Source organism: Wickerhamomyces anomalus (assembly GCF_001661255.1).
Source record: "Wickerhamomyces anomalus NRRL Y-366-8 unplaced genomic scaffold WICANscaffold_2, whole genome shotgun sequence".
NCBI classification, from domain to species: domain Eukaryota; kingdom Fungi; phylum Ascomycota; class Saccharomycetes; order Phaffomycetales; family Wickerhamomycetaceae; genus Hansenula; species Hansenula anomala.
Genome location: NW_017567111.1, coordinates 1,865,838 through 1,887,957, shown reverse-complemented (window position 1 = coordinate 1,887,957; position 22,120 = coordinate 1,865,838). Strand labels below are relative to the sequence as shown.

The 22,120-nt window shown below is 35.7% G+C and overlaps 10 protein-coding genes across 10 annotated transcripts; 5 read left to right on the top strand and 5 right to left on the bottom strand.

Annotated features, from left to right (window-relative positions):
- Positions 1-6: 6 nt before the first annotated feature.
- On the bottom strand, positions 7-1,471 carry AVT2 (Avt2p; the record flags this gene model as incomplete). The annotated part of the gene is made up of 1 exon (XM_019182688.1): positions 7-1,471. Exon 1 carries the CDS (start codon positions 1,438-1,440, stop codon positions 7-9), a length of 1,434 nt encoding a protein of 477 aa, XP_019040594.1. The 5' UTR covers positions 1,441-1,471.
- Positions 1,472-1,626: 155 nt separating this feature from the next.
- Positions 1,627-2,485, bottom strand: TFB6 (TFIIH complex subunit TFB6; the record flags this gene model as incomplete). The annotated part of the gene is made up of 1 exon (XM_019180417.1): positions 1,627-2,485. One exon carries the CDS (start codon positions 2,483-2,485, stop codon positions 1,664-1,666), a length of 822 nt encoding a protein of 273 aa, XP_019040593.1. The 3' UTR covers positions 1,627-1,663.
- A 206-nt stretch (positions 2,486-2,691) lies between these two features.
- On the top strand, positions 2,692-3,687 carry SAM35 (SAM complex subunit SAM35; the record flags this gene model as incomplete). Its single annotated transcript, XM_019184107.1, has 1 exon — positions 2,692-3,687. The coding sequence occupies one exon, from the start codon at positions 2,692-2,694 to the stop codon at positions 3,685-3,687; it is 996 nt and encodes a 331-aa protein (XP_019040592.1).
- Positions 3,688-4,470: 783 nt separating this feature from the next.
- Positions 4,471-5,037, top strand: STE12 (homeodomain family transcription factor STE12; the record flags this gene model as incomplete). The annotated part of the gene is made up of 1 exon (XM_019181502.1): positions 4,471-5,037. A coding segment is annotated over one exon (567 nt), but the record flags the coding sequence as incomplete, so codon positions are not given.
- Positions 5,038-6,504: 1,467 nt separating this feature from the next.
- Positions 6,505-7,623, bottom strand: WICANDRAFT_99874 (FAD-dependent oxidoreductase; the record flags this gene model as incomplete). Its single annotated transcript, XM_019186703.1, has 2 exons — positions 6,505-7,537; positions 7,598-7,623. 2 exons carry the CDS (start codon positions 7,621-7,623, stop codon positions 6,505-6,507), a joined length of 1,059 nt encoding a protein of 352 aa, XP_019040590.1.
- A 1,349-nt stretch (positions 7,624-8,972) lies between these two features.
- Positions 8,973-9,830, top strand: KSP1 (putative serine/threonine protein kinase KSP1; the record flags this gene model as incomplete). Its single annotated transcript, XM_019181535.1, has 1 exon — positions 8,973-9,830. A coding segment is annotated over one exon (858 nt), but the record flags the coding sequence as incomplete, so codon positions are not given.
- Positions 9,831-10,632: 802 nt separating this feature from the next.
- Positions 10,633-12,336, bottom strand: GPI8 (GPI-anchor transamidase; the record flags this gene model as incomplete). Its single annotated transcript, XM_019185560.1, has 2 exons — positions 10,633-10,641; positions 11,425-12,336. 2 exons carry the CDS (start codon positions 12,334-12,336, stop codon positions 10,633-10,635), a joined length of 921 nt encoding a protein of 306 aa, XP_019040588.1.
- A 236-nt stretch (positions 12,337-12,572) lies between these two features.
- IRC3 (double-stranded DNA-dependent ATPase) lies at positions 12,573-13,877 on the top strand (the record flags this gene model as incomplete). The annotated part of the gene is made up of 1 exon (XM_019181553.1): positions 12,573-13,877. A coding segment is annotated over one exon (1,305 nt), but the record flags the coding sequence as incomplete, so codon positions are not given.
- A 1,394-nt stretch (positions 13,878-15,271) lies between these two features.
- On the top strand, positions 15,272-19,462 carry GEA2 (Arf family guanine nucleotide exchange factor GEA2; the record flags this gene model as incomplete). The annotated part of the gene is made up of 2 exons (XM_019180897.1): positions 15,272-17,216; positions 17,286-19,462. Coding segments are annotated over 2 exons (4,122 nt in total), but the record flags the coding sequence as incomplete, so codon positions are not given.
- A 226-nt stretch (positions 19,463-19,688) lies between these two features.
- UBX5 (DNA protein crosslink repair co-factor UBX5) lies at positions 19,689-21,119 on the bottom strand (the record flags this gene model as incomplete). Its single annotated transcript, XM_019184648.1, has 1 exon — positions 19,689-21,119. One exon carries the CDS (start codon positions 21,117-21,119, stop codon positions 19,689-19,691), a length of 1,431 nt encoding a protein of 476 aa, XP_019040585.1.
- Positions 21,120-22,120: the final 1,001 nt, after the last annotated feature.

Genomic DNA, 22,120 nt, shown 5'->3' with positions numbered 1-22,120 from the left:
GATATTTCAAGCGGAACAATGCGCCCCATCTTTTTCATGAATTGCATTGATAATTGTTTGTGTTGATGAAATGAACATGACTGCAAAACCAAAAGCAATGCAACCAAGATATGGTAATTTTTCTTTTAGTGTCTTTGTTGAACCAGTCATTTTCAAATTGCACATAGGTGGTAATATATATGCCATGATAGATGCAGTTGAAGCTCCAATTAATTCAAATAATGCTCCTAGATTACATGTAGTTAATGAGATTGTCATCGTTATCAAAACAAGAGCAGTGGTAAATATGATATGACTTTTCTTTGACAGCTCTTGAGGTGTATCATAGTTGATGTAGTACAAATCTTTGAGAACGTCTCTCAGCACAAAAATTTCCAACGGATATGTTGTCAACATGTTGAAGCCAAAGCAAAATCTTGCAATGTTCACAACAAAATCATTTCCTGGGAAGTTGTTCAAGATATTACCCTTGGTCTTGTCTTTAAAGACTGAAAACCCACCAAATCCTATGAATCCTAATGCCAGCATGGATACAAAACAACTTATATGGGTTAAAAGAGAAAATCTATTGAGACTTGGCTTCTTTAAAGAATGGAAAATAAAGCTGGTGTTATGATGACACACCAGAGCAAATGAAATAACACTTATCCCTTGAAATATTCTTGGAGTGACAATGGTATTCTTAGTATTCAAAACCCCTTTATACTCAGGGCTTAACTCAGGGCCTTTTATTAATACAATCAGAATAATGACGAGCATACTAACCAACGCCAGTGCACTTGCCTTAGCCAGTTTTGATATATCTTTACTCAATGATAATGGGAAGGAAACGGTTAGAGTAACAAAAACAATTATGGTATTTCTTGCAAATAGAAACTTAAGAAATTCATTATTTTGATAATCAGGGAAGAAAGACCTTAGGATATGCGGTATGGTATCACCAATAATGATGCAAAATCCAATACTACCACCAAATGCAAATAATGCTTGAGCTGCAATGATGATAACCTTACCAACCCTACCAAAACAATGATCCACAGTGTCTTGGTACCCTGTTTTCCCGGACAGTTTTAAATTGATAACGATCAACCTTATAGTGAAATCAACCAATAGTGTTAACAAGATCAAAGCGAAAACTCCACCAACAATACCGGTATTACTCATTGCAAAAGGTGTTCCAATAGCACCAGCACCCAATATAGAGTTAGCCATGTTCATGAATGCCATCTTCAAGTTTGACTTATTCAGTTGTGCAGGTATTTCAGCTAGTGATTCTGAGTCCAACGTTGAAGTGTCCTGAGTAGCATTCGGTATTGTAGCTTCTTCATAATCTAAAGAGTTTAGTTCTGAAAGCTCTAGAGAGTCATTGTCACGGGAGTTCACTATATCCTCATCATCATCATTGTGCTGTGGGATATTTGAATATGCAATTTTGGACATCGTTCGTCCTTGAAAAGATTGTAAGGTTTTGTTGATTCTCTATTGTTGATGTTGATCGTGAGAATGTTATCTTAACTTTTTCCGAAGTGAAAAAACATTCGCGAAATGGCGCTTTTAAGCTTAAAGAGCTTGAAGAGTTCAATTGAGTTCTTCAAAGATTCTACAAGATATTTGTTAGGTACATTCCCATTGACATTTGTGGACTCTTGTAAGTTGCTTATTTTCAGGCAGTTCTATCTAGAACCTGCTCATAGACTTTACTCAACTCGTAATGGAATCCTTCAATCTGTTTCTTCTCAAATAAATCAGAAACCAGTACCCTGGTTCTTTCAGCAATCCCATAAAGCCTCACACTTTCCGTTCTATTTATGGATTTCCCACCTGGTATTGTTCCATCTATAAGTCTTGCAAATTTATCATCTAACGACTTCAACAGTTTTAAAATTTCCACACCTGAAGCTTGTGTGATTTCCATTTTCCCCACGTATTCCACCAAGTCACCAGCTATCCGTATTAAAAAGTGTGTTTGGCCAAAGTTGGTGTCAGGTAAGGTGGAATAATACTCTTTATCATGAATAGTTGGGTTGGAATCAATAGAAAGCCAGACAAAATTCAACAATTGTTTAACATCATTAAGAAGCTCATCAATTGAGCTATAGCCCAGTTCACTTAGTCCAAAGGATTGAACAAATCTCCTTTGGATGTGTAGTAACCTTTCATCAGCATAATTTATGAATTTTGATTGTTGTGAAGAGGATAACCTTCTCCCCAGATGAGGTTGTACAGGATTGAGCGGCGAGGGAACTAATGTTGGTTGAAAATCTTCCAGTCTGTCATAAAGGTGATCGTCAATGGTATGCTCTAAACCATTTGTATTTCTTGTGGTTGATTCTGTCGCTGTTTTAGCCTCTAGATCTGGATTCAAGTCCAAAAGATCAAGCACACTCCCTGGGAGACTTCTTTCAGGTAAATTGGAGGCTTCTTGATCAGGATCTGGATGGACCGGGCTATTTGGAGCATCGCTATAGTTTGCTTGGTCACTCATTGTTTGAAATGGGTTGGGATGTATTCTTTTCAATTTTATGAGCTGCTTATTTGTTAAAATTTCTGGGGCAAAAAGACCAAATTAAAAAAAAAAACATGCCTGGTTGGTGCACTCCATCAACAAAAAGTTTGAACAATTTTTCAGTTTTATTATGAACAGATTTTGTATGATCATTGCTGAAGGATCGTTTATCATATTTGTTCTTGATGGTGTCGCTCTTTAAAGTACCAGGTCCAGTAAAGGATCTGTTTGACCAGTTCCCTCTCGTTCAATATCCAGCTGTCAAACAATTGACTCCAGAAACCAAAAGTGAAATCCTAAAGAGAAATTATAGCTATTCAGCATCTTCATCAGAAAACCCAAGTCAAAGTACAACTTCATTTAAGCTAGGGACTTACAATGTTTTCCAAACAGAGGACAACACGTTTCTAGCAACTGACCCATTATGTCTAAGTATTGAGTTGTACCTTGCCATCAAGAATGGCATTAAGTTACCAAAATTGAATAATGACCATACAGACCAAAGCAGAAACTCATTATTCTTGTTATCACATCATTCCAGCTCTAACGGATATCTACCTATTTACATCGAAGAAGATTCCAAAAGGAAATCCAAAAGACTAATAAAAGACAGTCAAAGTATAAATGAAACTTTACTCACCTCTGTCAAATCAAGCTCAGAGCTAATGTTGATTACACTGGTAGATAATGTTATCTACGACTATTGGATAACGAGTGTGCTTTTCAATTTCAGCACAGATGTCCAAACTCAAATCTTTCAATTTCACGATGAACCAGCACAACAAAGAGTTAACCTTTGGGGGCTAGGCAATTTGTTATCTCAACTAGTCTACAGAAATGGGTTTGATGTTAGAAACCCTGCAATAGCCAGACAATTTCAAGCAGACGCATATTCATTGATCACAAAACAATTCCGTAAATACAGTCGAGCTGTTGAATTTGAGAAACAGAGAAACTATAAGGAGTTTCTACATGCTATAGAGAACTTGCAAAGTATATTGGCTAAAAGAAACACCAGATTTTTCAATGGTGATGTACAACCTGGTTTGCTTGACGTTAAGATCTCAAGTTATGTCACTTTAATTATAAAATTTGGTGAGAATCATGATATTTCTAAAGTTTTGCATAATAATAGTCTATTGGTTGAGCATGCCCAAGCAGTGATCAAGTATTGTTCCTGAATCTTACATGTAAGGGGATACACGATCGTATAACCTTAAATATTCCTTGTATATAAATGGACTATTCATCATCATCATAGAGATCTAAATTGTAGCCTCATTGAACTACAAATCTCGTATTTTCTCAAGGCAAGTGCCACGAAATCGGCACAAGGATGTACACTACCGCTCCAGGATCTAAGGTACGGTCTAAAATGGGCAATCCTATACTATTGTAGACCCATTGACTGGCCCAATCCGGCTCTTCATCACGAAACAAAAATTTTGGCGTTAACTATGGAGCGTTCGCGAATTCCTTTTCTTGTTTGGGTTTTCCCGTAGCCTCAAAAGTTGTTGATGTTTCAAATTGAAGTTATGAAACAAACTTGTAACAACTGAAAATACCAAAAAATTACAACCCAACGTTTCTTACCAATTCCAGGCACCACTTTACCCATTAGATAGAAGACTTGCTGATCAGCTGCGAGTGGGAAGAAGAACGTTTCCGGTGCTTTGCCTAATAAAACTTTTCAGGATCCCTGTTTTTTTTCTTCCTTCAACATTATCAAGAACAAGAGGAAAGAAGAGGTCGTACTCACAAAAGCTACAGAACCCATTGAAAGGACAGGAGAACTCATTGCTACTCATCACACTCATTTGCTACTTATATTAGGTCCAATTTCTGCAACAGGAAGAAACAATCATCAAAAACCCACATTCGTTTCCTACTGGTTTCATAAGTTTATTGAGAAAGAATCCAAACTTGTTTTAAGATCGTACTGAGTAAACATATAATAAACAAAGATGAAAGACAGCATCAGTGGCAATACTGAAGCCATACTATCAGACAGATCAGTTGAGATCTCACCAGCCCAAATTGAAGAGAATTTAAGATTGATTGAAGATTTAAAATTCTTCTTAGCTACAGCTCCTGCAAATTGGCAAAAGAATCAAATCATAAGAAGATACTATTTGAACCATGATGAAGGGTTCGTGTCATGTGTTTTCTGGAACAATCTTTATTTCATCACAGGTACTGATATTGTTCGTTGTATTGTCTATAGATTTGAACAATTTGGAAGAGAGATTACAGATAGAAAAAAGTTTGAAGAAGGTATATTTTCAGATCTTAGAAGTTTAAAATGTGGGTCGGATGCTGTTTTGGAAGCTTCAAAGTCTCCATTTTTGGATTTCCTTTACAAGAATTCATGTTTAAGAACTCAAAAGAAGCAAAAGGTGTTTTTTTGGTTTAGTGTTCCTCATGATAAATTATTTGCTGACGCTTTGGAAAGAGATTTGAAAAAGGAGAAACAGAATCAAGCTGGTACCACAAAATCTAAGACTGAACCTGCCCTATCATTTGGTTATGATGATTCCAAGCCATTATATGAACAATTAGTTGACCATTTAGACATAAAGAAGAAATTATATGCTTCATCAGAGACTTCTTCGATCAATGGTGGTGATATTCCGTCATCAGCCGTTCATACACCTTTAATTTCTTCACAAGCTACAGAATTATTAGAACCAGAACCACAAACGTTTTACATAAAGGAAGAAGAAGATGAATTGAATGTCACGAAAGCTGAAGATGATGATTTCCCACTGGACTATTTCCCAATACAAGACTCAAAAGAACCAATGATGATTGATCCATCAGTCTTTATGAACCCTCCAGAATCTTATAATGATGAGTATCTAATAGATCAAACATATGCCAAAACACCATTTAGTGCTGTGAGATTTGACACACCAGGACAACATCCTATTAGAGATGATAATGAAAGTGATGATATTGAAGAACAATATGTTCCAGTATCAACCTATATGGGACAAGCGCCACAACAGGCACCATCATATTATGTTCAACCACAACAAGTTCCATATAATCCATATCAAATGACAAATGGTCAATATTATGATAGCCAGATGGAAGGTGATGCACAAGAGTATGTCGATGTGCCCGAATTTGATCCATATGAACAACAATATACACAGCAACCGGTATATCAACAGCAGATTCCATACCCTTATTATGGCGCAGGAGGTTATGCACCATATGGTGTTGCAATGGTTCCACAACAACCAATGGGTTACTATTATGAAGAACAACAACAGCAACCTGTAATGATGGTTCCAAACCAATACTATCCAGCATTTGTGGATGAAATGCAAGAGGAAGATGGTGATGATGAATTATATGTCTCATTTAGATCACAACAACAGCAACAGCAGCCAAAGCCATTTTCACCATTTAGTCGAGGATTCCCGTCATTTCAAGCAGCTGCACCACCACCACAAGTTCGTCCATTATCAGCTTCGAGATTAAGACATCAAATTGTTCCACCAAGAGGAAGAGTGACAAAACCTGGTAAACCTTTGAAACATCAGTTTTCTCAGCAAAATTTGCACAGGATTAATGAAGAGCTAAAGAAAAACCAAGGTGAATCAGTCGGGTCAAGTTCAAAAGATTTAGAAAATACAGATGAACTAGAGTATCATTCATTACCAACACCTGAATCCACAGCCCCTGATCCATGGAATTATCACAAAAGTGTACGTAATACTGGGAGTGGAAGCATAGGTGGTCATAGTAGTAATGGCGGTGAGAATAATAATGAAGAGGAACTTAACGATTATTTGGAGGATAAGATCTATGATGAAGTTGATGAAGATAAGCAATGAACTTTTATATTAATGACCTTTTATTTTTTCTTTTCGTGTTTCCGTATGCTTGATTTATTTTTAATATGTGGTTTGTATGCTTGTTTTATTTATTAAATGGTATATAGATGTAAAGAGAACAGTTAACACTTAAAAAAACTTGTAGGAACATTTTTATAACTTTGCTTCTCTTTTCAAATATTCATCAACCAAGCGAATGACCTGTCCAGCAAGACCATAGGAAGCTTGGTATCCAGCACCAGATATTCCATAATTATGGATGATTGAACCTTCTCTTTCAATTCTTGGTCCATTCTTTCTTGCTGGTCTCAAACCAACATTATGTCTAAACACATCAATCTCTGGATCATTACCCAACTTTGGGTCAACCAATTCAGGCAAGTATTTCTTTGCCCTTTCAATCATTCTCTTAGATAACTCAGGGTCTGGGATGGTGCTCCAGTCATTAACAATAAATGTACCACCAATTATACAACCACCTTCTTTTCTTGGAAAGATGTATAATGACTCATTAGCATAACCTTCTATAGCAACAACGATTTGCTTTGTAGCATTATTTCTAACCCAAAGAATTTGACCTCTAATTGGATAGACATCTTGATCTTCAACACCTTTCAAACGTCTTGCTAGTAGACCAGTGCAGTTAATAACAATATCAGCCTTTGAGCCAGTATGATGTAAAGCATATGCGTCTTTGAGATGTTTGACTTCTTTTCTTCTTAGAGTACCACCTAATTTGAAGATCTTTTGTAATAAATAATTTAAATATAATGTAGTTGAGATAGTTACAGAGTCAAAAGTCCAACCTTTGACAATATCACCAGTTTTTGGTAGTTCACTTTGATCCAATTCTCTAAAGCCTTCAACGAAATTGATAAACCAAGGATATGTTACTTTCCCCCCTTTTCTTTCCAATTCAGCTTTGGTAATGTAAGTATGATGTGGAACAATATGGACTCCAGCACTTGGATCGTTTCGAGCCAATTCAAAAAATTTCTTATAACCAGGTTTATCAAGATCTTGCAAGAAATATTCATCAGGGCCTGCAAAACTTCCCCAATTAGCTCCTGCCCATGGTGAAGTGTACAAGGAGTCTAGATCACCAGGAATATGTCTACCAACGATTGAAACATCATGACCTTTTTTCAATAGTTCTAAAGCTGATGTTAACCCAAGAACACCAGCACTGAAGAGAAATGAAGTTAGCAAGGAGGGTCAAAAGACATTTGTTTTTCAGATAACTCACCCTAAGACAACGATTTTAGCACCCATTGTAAAATTGCCTAGTAGGTAAGCTCAATGTGAATATGGTTGATGTTGAAAGACGAATGTGACTCTTTTCATGAGTTGAGAGTAAAGACGTTGACGATACAAAAACCCTTATCAAGAGAAGCGATGTCGCAATTTGGAAATGTGTCGGGTACAAAAGAATGTGTCATAATTGGAAAAGACCTTTAATTGAATCAAAAGCTGTTGAACAAAACATACAATTGTAGCATTGTAGCTTGAACATTCCAATTTCCAGTCTAATTGAGTAACTATTTCTCACTGGCTATTCTTTCTTTCTGGGCTTGTGGTTGGATTTGATGATGTCCCGGAGGTTCCACACAATGTAGAACTATGAATCTTTCAGATACAGCGAATATACATACTCAGCAACTAATAATATATTCAAATGTAGTACTATTTCAATCAAATCATTCCACATTTATCAATTTTCCTGCCATTTGCAACTGTGGCACAGATGCCCCTCCATACAGTTTCATTTCCCGATTAGGAAGTCAACGGGATAGAATTGTCTGGAGTAAAAATTAAAAAGCACTTGACTTCAAAAAAAAACCAAAACATCAAAAAACTGACAGATCTCAACAATTTAACAACCACAACAAACCCATTTCGTTTAGACCATCTTTTTAGTTCTTGACAACTGACATTCCCACACTATAAGAACATCCCAGAGGCCACACAGCTGCTGAAAGATCGAGATCCGCTTTAAGTTTTTACTGCTGCTTTTTTTTTATAAAACTTTTTGTTAATTTATTGGAGTTAAAAGGAGGTTAAGGTACCAAGTTCTAACCAACCAGTTCGGTACGCTTTTTTGCTCAAAAAAGACCAACCAAGGAGGTTCAGCTACAGGTTAGCAGGAAGACCTTATAACCAAATACAATACAGTCTATACATAACAGTGGATTCAATCGTCGTTGTCGTTGTTATTTTTTGCTAAAAGTTTGGCATATAATACCCGGGTGTTGAAAGATATACTTTTAATCACCAAATCCTTCATTTCAAGAAACATCTACTTGAGAAGGTTCATTATCTAGTTCAACTAGTAATATTTGCATAATAGTTTAAAGCATTAAAGCAAAAAAAAGTCATAAAAAACCATTCAAAATAAAAAAATACAGGAACCTTAAAAAGTTTCATCAATAAGTTACCTGAGGAAGAGTTAAATGATTAAACAGTAAAGAATATTCAGCCAAATTATTCAAGTTCTTACTCATTAGTTTCCTGAGATTTCAGATTTTCCTTGTTTGACACCCAGATTCCGGTTTCTATCCATCCTCGAAAGTTCATCACTCAAATTAACACGCCATTTCAATCATCTTAGTTTTAATTAGAGAATGTCCAACTCTTATGAAGTCTATAAAGAAGGTGGGTTGTTGAGAGGAAGATATCAAAAGTTAGAAGATATAAGTGAAGGTGCATTCGGTTTAGTTTCACTGGCTAAAGATATCAAGAAAGCCAAATTAGTTGCAGTTAAATACATTTTCAAAGAGGAAGATATTGATCCTAAAAAGTCTAGAGCTCCTAGTAAAGCCAGGTCTAGAGGTAATGCCGAGTTCAATATTTCCAAGAGATTAACAGAAGGTGTTTGTGAAGAGGCAATTTATGAAATTAACATCCAAGAGAAAATTGGACACCATCCAAATATTATTTCATTATTGGATTATTTTGATTCTTTTATCATTTTGGAATACTGTTCAAGAGGTGATTTGTATGAAGCTATTAAAGCTGATGCGGGGCCAAGCTCAACAAGAGATATTGTGAACGTTGTGTTGCAATTGGTTGACGCTGTTGAATTTGTTCACAATAAGTCAATTTATCATCGTGATATCAAACCTGAAAATATTTTGATTGCCGATGATTGGACAATCAGATTGACTGACTGGGGGTTAGCTTCCACAAAGAGATTTTGTAATGACTTTGGTGTTGGTAGTGAACGTTATATGGCTCCTGAGTTATTTGACGAAAAGAATATTGACGTCTATGATGCTTCCAAGTGTGATATTTGGTCAATCGGTATTTGTTTTTTGAATATTGTGTTCCATAAAAATCCCTTTGGTTCTGCAACTCATGATGATAAATCATTTAGCTATTTTGCAAGAAACCGTGAAGCTTTATTTGATATTTTCTCCACAATGTCTAATGATTTCTTTACTGCCTTACGTTATTCATTGACCCTTGATCCTGAGAATAGAGATTTGATCCAATTGAAGAATGAAATCAAAAAGATTCAATCATTAACAATTGATGATGACCTGGCTAACTTTTCTAAACAAGAGGAAGTTCATGGTTATGTCGGTACTGAACCTATCAAAATCAAGAACAATGCTGTTGGTAGAAAAGCTTTGGGGATTCCAACTCCAAGCTCTAGAATCAACAATAATTTTACAAATTATAAGAAGGAATTTTTCAATCGTAAAGATTTTTTCACACCTCCATCAGCTTCTGCTCATTATCTTGAGAAATTTGAAAGGAACAGAAAGAAACAGCAACATGCACCAACATCATCAAATTCCTCTTTCAAACATCCAAGTTCTCTTTCCAATGTCGTGAATAATGGTTCAAAAAAAGAACAATACCATTTGATTCCACCACCATCATCACCTTCGCAAAGAAGAACAAGAAAAAGTTCATCTTCATCAACTGGTAAATATATCCCACCAAATTTGAGGTCCCCAAATACTTTCAAATCTCCTTTACAAACGTCAGTGACAATTGATAATCTGGATCTTGATGATGATTTGTTTGTTCTTGAAGAAGCTGATTCGCCAAATTCAACATTTGAAAACGAAGGTATGCATGGGTTGGATAATGCCATTGCTCAAATGGACTTGAATGACAATTATTTGAGTGATAGTTCATCAGCACCTTCACTATTAGTTCCAATGCCATTATATGGTGATCGTAACAAAGGGTCATCTTTGACAGTTCACAATAGGTCAAATATGCAATCGAATGAGCTATTGAAACCGAAAGTTGCTCCAAAGAGTTCAAATTCTAATTCATCTGATGAAAATAATGGTCAAAAGAAATATGTCCCACCTCATCATCGGGCAGATTATCCTCAATGGGCAGCTACTCATAAAAAAGCTGATAGCTTCCATCATAACAATCATAATCATAACACTGGTCGGTTTAGATTCATTACAAATCAACGTAAAGCTGAGTTGATGTCATCTTCTGTTCCTACTCGAGCAAAGAGTGATTGGTTTAATAATGGGTCCAAGATTGATGAATTTGATGATGATTTTTTAATTGATGATGATGATTTTGAGAAAACTGAAATGTTTCATGCGTATGCTCAAAGAGTTGGTGAACAGGTTTTCAACCATGATGGGTTTTCTTCAAATGGGTCTTCGAAGATGAAGAATAGACATGTTAGAGAATCAACTCGTGAATTAACTTCTGCAATTGCAGATTGAAGTTGTCTTGGTCTTTTGGTTTTATTAACTACAGTATTTTTTCTTATTTGGATATGTCATGATTATAGCACCAAAGTACTAATGTATATATTTTGGATGTTAATTAACAAATTGTTCAAGTTGTAGTTTGTTTTTCTCATTTTGTGAATATTGTCTTCAAAAACAATGCACCAACGGCAAATAAAATGGCATATTTTGTATAACTCTTGTCTTCATCATTCTTCAAGCTTATGACGTTCGAATCGAAATTATTTATGCTTGAAGTATCAACTGTATGAACATGTGTTGTTGTGGTATTGTGTTCACTTTCATCTTTCTCCTTGTGATTGATCAAATATAATAGGTCATCTTCAATTTCATCAGAAACAACACTTTGAACATTACCCAAGAAATCGGTAATTAAAACGTCTTTTGGATCTCGTTTGAATAAGTCAGTTCTAACACCAGCATGTGAGTGAATTTTTTCTAATGAATAATAATCAAATAGATCTTGTAAAGTTAATGTAGAATTCTTATCAATCTTTTCTGCAAATTCCAAATTGAAATAGGTGAATCTGTCAATGACAGCAACACCAATTTCAACATCACTATGATGAGAATATGAAGATTCATCCAATTCTGAAGAACCACACGCTAAAATATTTGGTGAATAAAACTTGGTATACATGGTATTTGCTTGACATGTATCAATCATAAAGAAGATTTCATTATATCTCTTTTTTTCATGCATTTGTTCAAAAGCATCAGCAATATCCCATGCACTAATTTCTTCAGCATCTTGAAATTTCAAAAATTCATTACCACCATGACCAGTCATATAGATAAAAATATTTGAGTTCTCATCTGTCAATAATCTTTTAGAACGTGGATGATCTGGACTCCATCTATCTGTTAATAATCTTATGAAATTTTCCACTGTGACTTCATAACCTCTATAATCAACTTCAATACTTTCACCATATAAATCAATAGCTCTATCCATATTATTATAAACAGAACCTGGAAATAAGTTACGTGGATTACAAGCAACATCATCACTCAACATCAAGATGATTTGTGAATCCGGTATACCTAATCTCTTCACGGTTCTGTACATACTCAACACATTTGCCATATGTCTATAATTAAACCAAAATCTTGAAGTTGACACCAAAACTGCCCAATTGTTTGTATGACGAGATGATGATTCATTTTGTGTTGATTCTTCTGCTGCCAAAACTGATGATATTAGAGAAATACCTAGAAAAAGCCTTATTAAGGAATGGAAGGGTATAAGCATGGTGATGATGGTTGTTCTGGGTTGAGTATTATGTTTGTTGTCGATGGCTTCTATTTGTAATTGTACAAATCGCCAAAACCAAAAAAAAAAAAAAAAAAAATCTCGAGAATTTCGCGATTTTGATCAAGGGTCAGGGCTTCTGACCATCCAAAACAAAAGTATTTCACATTTTATGATAAAAGATGTCAATGTTGATAATAGTTTGTGGAGGGATAATGGTGTTGAAAAGGCAAGCCATGGCTTTGAGGCTGATAACAGGGTGTATCCCAGGTGCAATTCAGAGGCATCTCTTCCAACCAGCTTATAATAAAGTCTTGGTACGAACATTCAAGACATCATCACGTTTAACAAAACAGTTTCATATTGAAGAACCAGCAACACCACGTCCAAAGTTTCAACTTCGTGAATATCAACAGAGATGTATTGATCAGTGCGTGGACGCTTTGGAAAATGATAGGAGAAGAATTGGTGTTAGTTTGCCTACAGGTGGTGGTAAAACCGTTGTGTTCAGTAATTTAATAGATCAAGTGAAACCGAAAAATGGACATGGAGACAAAGTGATGATTCTTGCACATAGAAAAGAACTTATATTCCAAGCTGCTGCTACTTGTAAATCTGTTCACCCTGACAAGATAGTTGATGTGGAAATGGCCAATTATCATGCAACGGAGGATGCTGATATTGTTATTGCATCTGTACAGACGTTGATGAGAGGAAGATTGGAAAAATTTAACCCGTTGGATTTCAAAATGATTATTGTGGATGAAGCTCATCATGCTGCTGCAGATAGTTATGTCTCAACATTCAATTATTTCGGCATAACAGAACCTGATTCTGATGTGGCTTTGGTGGGGTTCTCTGCAACTCTCCAAAGAGATGACGATAAGCATCTAGCTGATGTCATTGATGAGGTTGTCTTCCATATGGATACTGAACAAATGGTGACAGATAAACATTTATGTGATGCCAAATTCACCACAGTGAAGTTGGTGAATGCCGATTTGAGTGGTGTTACAACAAGAGGTGGTGAATTCGTTATACCCAAGTTGGCTGCGGCAGTGAACAACCCTGAGAATAATGAGCTTGTACTTAGAACATATTTCCATTTTGTGAACACCCAAAATGTGAGGTCGGCATTACTCTTTGGTGTGGATATTAAACATGTTAGATCATTAGCTGCTTTATTCAAAGAACGTGGTGTTGATGCTGATTTTGTCACTTCAGAAACAAAGGCTCCAGTGAGAAAAGAGCGTATTGATAAATTCAAAAAAGGGGAGCTATCAGTTCTAATGAATTGTGGTATATTTACTGAAGGTACAGATATACCCAATATTGATTGTGTTTTGTTGGTTAGACCTACCCGTTCCAAAAATCTTTTAATCCAAATGATTGGTAGAGGTTTAAGATTACACCATTTAAAGGAGTTCTGTCATATTGTTGATTTTGTTGGAGTTAACAATGCGAACGTGATCTCTGTACCATGCCTAAGAGGATTGCCAAATGACGACCAAATTAACGATCTGACATTAGAAGAAATGGAGGAGAGAAAAGCGCTTTTGGAAGAGAAAAGGGCAAAAAAAGAAGAGCAAGATAGATTGGAGGCACTGAAGAAGAAGCAAGAAGAAGCTGAATTGCTAGATGCTGATTTGAGGCAAGGTACCCTATCAACTGCTCCGGTTGCTGAGTATGACGAGGAAGCTTTCGATTTTCAAAATATTGAATTGAAGACATTTGAAAGTTTCCATGACTTTATAGAAATGGGAGAAATGCCGAAAGAAGATGATATTTATTACATCAAAAGTTCTATATATCCTTGGGTCAGAATTGATAACAATACTTGGATCGTTAATTATCCAAGTATAAAGAAAGGAATTCAGATACATTTAAGGCTTCAAAGATTCAAGAAAGGTATCACTAAAAAGTTCTTGAAAGATGTGAGTGTAAGAGAGATTTACAAGAACAAGAAAGCCGTGGAAGAACACATGAATACTAAACATACCATGTACACATTGTCGTCGTACACAACAAACCCACAATATGATAGAGGTGTGAATTTTTTTGCCAAAAAATACAAGGCATTGTTACTGCTACCATTGTCTAGGGATATAAGGCCCGTATTGTCATACGTTGACAAGATTTTCAAGGAGAGATTCAGAGGAAGGGATCTCACCAAATTTGCTGCTTGGAGAAAGGCACCATCTTCAGAAAAACAGCAGAAGTATGTCTACAACATTGTCAATCGCTACATGCAAGAACGTTTGGCCCCAGATACCAGACTTTCCATCATCAATGAAATACCAAACTTGAAGTCTGGTGAAGTGTCTGATTTTTTGGCAGCTTATACAATTGTTGGAACAAATGATTCGCTTGAGCATTTTGTTGACCTCTTGCATAAAAGGGCCATCAAGGAAAATAAACTTGAACCTCAGAGAGAATACACTAACTTGAAACCTTTCTTTGAGATGATGAGAAAAGGAGCTGATCTTGAAGAATTGAAAAGACTGGACCTCGCTAATTCAAACACTTCCCAAAGTGACATGACGAATCAGAACAAGCCAACACCCCAATTTCATGAACCATGAATAACGAAAACCTGTATATATAATTTCATGAACTGACGTGAAAGACTTGTAATAGCGTTAAGGCGTGTAAAAGCACAAAATGCCCCGATTAGGCAGTTAGCCTGATCTGGATTCGCGAAAACAAAAACAACTTTTCCCATGAATTCAAAGTTGACAGATACTCAATTTTGAAGCCAATATTTCACTGTTTAAACAGTTCAAAGTGCATCACAACGTTGATTTTATAGCTCTCTTGATTGTTTGGTGTTTTAGATAGTGCATTGGAAAGTCACTGACCTTCAGATATCGTCAACCAATTGTATCAATTTTTGACAATGCCACAGAGCTCAAATCAACAGGCTAGATCTTTGCCCAAGGGATCTATAGCTATAGACCCTGTCACAGTTGTGATAAAAGAATGTTTATTAATATCATCTTCAATGAGGAAGATTTCCAAATACTCACAATCTGGTGTTGCAGCTATTTTAGGGAGCGGTGCTGGTGATTTATTCAATGATGAAGGCGAATCCAACAAATACGGTCTTAATTCCCACGCGAATGGATCAAATCATAACACTACGAATGATCCACTGCTATCTGGTTTCATTCAATTAAGATTGATGTTGAATAACTCCAAGAACTTAGATGATATTGATTCATTGACTTTACTGCAGCCATTTCTACTTGTAATAAAATCAAGCTCTACAACAGGAAACATCACTTCATTGGCACTAGACTCATTATCAAAATTCATAAGTTACAACATTATTTCAGCTAGTTCCAAAAACTTAGCATTCACATTGACTCATATCATTAGTTCATTGACTCATTGCCGTTTTGAAGCTTCTGAACAATCTTCAGATGATGCTGTTCTTTTGAAAGTTTTGAACTTGCTAGAAACAATAATAGATTCAAGTCTTGGTGATTTACTATCGGATGATGTTATTTATGAGGTTGTGCAAACTTCATTATCACTAGCCTGTAATAAGAGAAGAAGTGAGGTTTTAAGAAAGGCTGCCGAGTTATCAATGTACACAGTGACCATAAAAGTCTTTAAAAGGTTAGATTCAATTGAACCTGAGCAACACCATCACATAGTGGAGGAAACCCAAGATTATACAAAGAACCAACTTGTGGGGACAATTGGTACTAATGATGATGTTACTTTATCAAAAAAATCTTTTGAAGTTTTAAATGACACTACCAAACCATTTGGGCTTCCAGCAATCAAACAGTTTCTAGGTATCTTGATATCAATGATTGCCCCAGAAAATCAGTTCAAACATACTGAATCCACTAAGGTCTTTGCATTTTCTTTGATAGCAACAGCCGTGGAAATGAGTGCTGATAGATTCTCATCTTTCCCCAGCTTATTGAACTTGATTGCAGATCCAGTTTTCAAACACACTTTACACATCATCCAAAATATCAATTCTTTGCCTGTTTTACAAGCTGCTTTACAACTATTTACAACTTTATCATTGACACTTGGAGACCATCTTCAAGCACAAATAGAATTATCATTGATTACAATATTCAACGCCATACTACCACAGGAAGATACCAAAAAGAAACCTCCTGCTAGTGGAAAGTCAACGCCAATAGAACTGAATCAGAAATCACTTTCTGCTAAAGAATTACTTGTTGAGGAAATATCCATCCTGTGGACAAGATCACCATCATTCTTCATGAACCTTTTCATTAATTATGATTGCAACTTTCACAGAACAGATTTGACAGTTCGCTTCATTAAATTTTTATCGGAGTTATCTTTGCCAGAGAGTGCCAGTTTTACAACTGATAATGTCCCACCAATTTGCCTTGAAGGTTTGATATCATTTGTCAATAAGCTTTCAGAACAGATCAAAACCGTTGACCCTATCTCTGAACAAACCACTCATGAGCTTTTGATCAAGAAAGAAAAGAAGAAAGAGTTTATTGCTGCAACTAAAATATTCAATCAAAAGCCAAAAGACGGGTTGAAAGCCTTAGAAGACAAAGGATTCATCAAATCATCAACTGATATTCATGAATTAGCTATTTTCTTTTATGAAAAATCAAGCAGATTAAATAAAAAAGTTTTAGGAGAATTTCTTGCTAAACCATCCAACCTTGAATTATTGAAAGAATTTTACTCATTATTTGATTTTGAAGGGTTGAGAGTTGATGAAGCCTTAAGAATCTTGTTGAAAACTTTCAGATTACCTGGTGAATCTCAACAGATTGAAAGAATTGTGGAAAATTTTGCTAATAGATATGTGAAATGTCAAAACTACCAACCAAAGCCAGAAGACAATGTCGAGCAAGAAGTTAAGTCAGGTGAAGTGGAACCTAGGGATTCAATCAAAGATTCAGTTGAGATAATTAATGGTGAAGAAGATGAACCAGTTGAACCAGATGCTGATGCAGTTTTTGTGCTAAGTTATTCCATTATTCTTTTGAACACAGATCTCCATAATCCAAATATCAAGGCACATATGACGCTTGATGACTATAAAAGAAACCTGAGGGGTGTTTACAACAAGAAGGATTTCCCTGTTTGGTATTTAGAAAAGATTTATCAATCCATCGAAGATAAAGAAATTGTCATGCCTGAAGAACATCATGGCTCTTCACAATGGTTTGATGATTCATGGAATAACTTGATTGCCGCTAATATTTCTATAATTGATGATTTCTACTCCGTTGACTCCTTTGAAGTGGAAGAGCTTATTCAGTTTGAGAAGAATTTGTTCCAAAGTGTTTTTGAACCTATATGCAACACTATTCTAAAGATTTTTGAAGTTGCTTTTGATGATCAAATAGTTACCAAAATGATGACTACAGTTGATAAACTTTCACAAATTGCATCCTTTTTCAAGTTTTACACATTTATTGACAAGTTGGTTATTAAACTATGTGACTTGACAACTTTAACAGGTGTGAAATCACCATCTGTTGAGACCAATAATTCATCACCAACTAAGGTCACAAGAATTAAAGTTGAAGGTGGTGACCCCATTACTGTCAGTGAAACCTCAGTTTTGTTTGGTAAAGATTTCAAGGCTCAAATTTCAACTGTTGTTTTGTTCAGAATTTTGAATAGAGACCTGCATGTCCTAAATGAAAGTTGGAAGTCATTTCATAAGGTTATTTTCAAGCTATTCCAAACAGGTCTTATTGAACCTGATTTTTTCCCACAATTCCAAAGTCAATACAAATTAGCCAAACTACCAAGAATAAGACCTGAAGTCTCTCTGACCAGATCAACTGTCACTAAAGGTTTGTTCTCCACGTTTGCATCATACCTTAAGGGTGACGATGAACCAACCGATGAGGAGGTTGAAGCTACATTGTCTGCTGTGGATTGCATCAAATCATCTGGAGTTCATACATTTTTCCAAAATCCAAGCGCACTTATCAGTGGTGATGATACTGTATTGAAGGCAGTCTTGGAGACACTACCCACAGAGCGTACAGTTGAAAATGAAAGGACTTATGAAGCTGACTTATTCTTCACTCTTGAAAATGCTCTTGTTTTGGCATTGTCAAGCCCTGAGAACACAAATGAACTCAATACACTTTTGGAGTACATTGAAAAAGTTGAATCAGCAGAGAATAACAAGAAACTAAACGCATCAATGTTTTTGAGATTAACTACCTACAAATTGATCATTATCAATAATAGTCAACAAGTGTCTGCAGAATCAGTTAAAAAGTCAATTGACCAAATATTGGAGATTGATAGAAAACTTCTTGAGAAAAAAGCTCAACAGATTGTTCAACCATTATGTTCTATTGGTGATCCAAATTCATCAACATCAAGCATTGCATTGGAATACGAGAATTATTGGAAGTCATTGAGACTTATTGCATCAGTCTCTCAATTTTCAAGAGATATATTTTACTTCATCAACCATTTGCTTAAGACTTCCATTGGTTCAATTAAATCCGCTAACTTCATGTGGCTATTAGGCTTATTGGATGAAATTTCAGCTGTTGGTGCTATTGGTGGTCAATGGGAACAAGAATATGATGCTTTAGTCAAGAGTGGTCACCAAGTTGACAAGGAGAATCCATATCAAGATATTGTACAACTATCATTAAAATCAATTAATGCAACAGCTTCTTTAATTGATATCAAGGCCGATTTGACTACAGATCAAACATATGCATTGATTCAAGCTTTAGCTCACCAATGCTTAAATCCATGTTTTCAAATCCGATCCTATGCTTTGAGTTCATTGGAAGATACCGTTTTGAAAATCGAATTGACTGATGGTTTGAAGGCTAGTGGTATCTTTGATTTTGGTATTTTCCCCTTATTGAATGAAGATATTGCTAAGAATGAAATTTTGTCATTGATTTCCAAAGTCTATTTGCATTTCTTTAAATTAGGAAAGGCAGATAATGCAATTTTCTTGAAGATTTTGGACATATATAATCAATTCTTGGAAGATCCAGCTATTGAAAGTGAATTACAAAATTTGATCACTTCTAAAAAGGAAATTGAAAAGGAAACTGGTGTCAATGTTGAAGTAGGTAATGAGAAGAATGATCCTGAGGAGGAAGTAGTGGAAACAGAGCAAGCTGAAGAGAAGACAGAAGGGGAAGGAGAAAAGAAGGAAGAGGAGAAGGCTGTCCAAAAAGAACCAGAATTATTGAACGATAATGAAGTTGATTAGGGTTTAGATATTTATATCATTGTATTTTTAGTAAATAAATCAAATTACAAATTAGAATAAACTATTGTACTTTACTCAAATTAAATTTGCTGTTTTGTATTATTAATTTATAGACTGTTGACATAATTTAATCTTCTTTATCAACCAACTCCAGAAGTATAGATGCGTTCTTCAAACCAGCATCACTTATCGTTTCATCTAATTTACCAATCAAATTTTCTCTTTGACTGGTCAATGTGAAAGCTTCACCATTTTTAACTGACTCCACTGTAGCTTTCAATACTTCATAAATAACAACAACTTTATCATCAGTATTGAATCTGCGAACTTGACGGGAACCATCCCCCAAACGAATTTGTACCCTTGTTGTAGTTGCAGGATTTGCTTCGGGTTCTGGATGGTCAATTGCTTGAATTTTTTGAAATTTCTCTTGTTCAGTCAATTCTTTAGGTTCTTCGTCAACGTCATCATCAATTTCAATAGGATCATTTTGTTCACCGCCATGCAGTATTTGTACATCATCGTGATCTTGTTCTTTCTTTCCTAAAGATTCTTTAATAGCCAGCTCCATTTGTTGTTCTTCAGTTAATGTTGATGGATCTATCTTCTTTTTATGACTGACTGTTGGATTTATATGACCAGGTTCTAATGAAAATTGTGCAAGGAAGTCAAACACTTCTTGAATCCAACTATTGGTAGCAGGTACCCCTGACCACATTTTAAGACGCTCACCTGTAATTGGGTCAAGAATTGCAATATGGGGGTACTCTGAGAAATGATAGAATTGAGAGTATTCTTCACCACTTCTTGACTCTTTTTGATATTGTAAGAAAATGAAATTATCTTTAACCAAATCCTTCACGTTCCCATTTGACCAAAAATCTCTATTCAAAACTTGACATTGAAACTCAGCATTATCTTGAATGTTGACCAACAGCCATTTCTTTTCCTTTCTAGCCTTTTGTTTCGCACTGTTCAAATCCAATTTATCAATTATATCAAAAGGCGGACGGAATATTCTAGCTAAACGTCTTTGAGTCTCACTCATACCATCATCACGACGACTTTCAATAACATCACCGTCACTATCCACTTCCACCACTTTATCTTCTTCTTCAGAGTCATCTTGAGGGAAATCATCATCACGTTGATTGAAAATACCTGGTCTAGCATTACCAAATATATCCTGTGGGGCTGGTCTATTTAACAATCCACCAAAAGAACCACCAACACCACCAAACGTACCAGGGAACACACCAAAATGGTCTTCACCACCAACTAATCTTTCATGCACTGCAGCATCTGGAGCTCTTGGTTCATTTGCTTGTTGGTTTTGGTATGCTTCATTTTGTAGTCTTTCAGCTAGTGCTGCATCATCATCCGTATGTGATGGAGGCGTTGTATTTGGATTTGAAGGCTGGGCAGCTGAGGCACCGTGTTCGAAGAATAATGAAATAGCAGTCTCAATATCACCACCAGCCATATCAATGAAATGCTCAGCAACTTTCCCATCACTTGAGCCAGTAATGGCTAGAAATGTATCAACTTGTTCAGACATAATTGGGATCTTTGGCTATGAATATTGAACAATGGTTCCGTGGAATGGCAAAGATTGAAGATATGACTTGTAATTATTACTAGTTGTAGCTGTGTATACTTGTTTATACTGATGAATCTTGTACAATTCTTGAATAATGTCTTTTGCCATACTTGTGGCAATTTGATCAAGGTAAATTTCAAAAAAACAACAGTGGCTGCCAACTCGGAGCGTGTCATTATTTCGAAAAGGTCTTTTTTCCTAATTTGGGTGTTGAGTTGTTTTCTTCAGTTCGTCGACGTCGACAACCAAACAGTAGTGAAGTTGTACCATTTGAGAGGCATATGTTCACTGGCATTGTCATGATTCCAATATTTCACATGGTTTTAGCTTTTATGATTACTTCTTTGAAAATAGATTATCTTGCGTGAACATCCTTGTTGACGAAGGATTTTCGATGTTTTATGTTCTACAAATATAGTTCCTGTGTGGATGCCTTAGTGTTTTTTATTGTGTTATTGATATCTTTTTCCAAGACGTATTCCATGTGTATTTCTCGGCCTGAAGAATCGAATTCGATCCTTTCAGACCAGAGTATGCATCGTAATGGTTTTTGTTTGGTTGTTGGGCGTTTTTTTGAAGACCAATTAATAGAGCAAGAACATCGTGGTTTCGTCTGATCATATTATTGAGGCCTAGCACACGATAGTTCCATAGCTCATCAATATCCGTTATAAAAGTTGTCTGGCTTGATCAATTGGTGAAAATCATTTGTCTCCCAGATTGACTTTCAATATACAATTTTAATTCAACTTTTTTCATATCACATCTTGTAGGCATTCAAACATTTGTACTATTTACAAGCTGCTAATTATTAATTTCGATTAATAGCTCAAGATATCTCGGAGGCTTTCAGCTATGTCTGTATCTATCCCTAGTTAGGTTTCTGTTTCATCGGTTCAATTACGTCTACATGGTATCTGAAGACTAGTTTATCGCGTATTTATTGATTTTTCTTATCA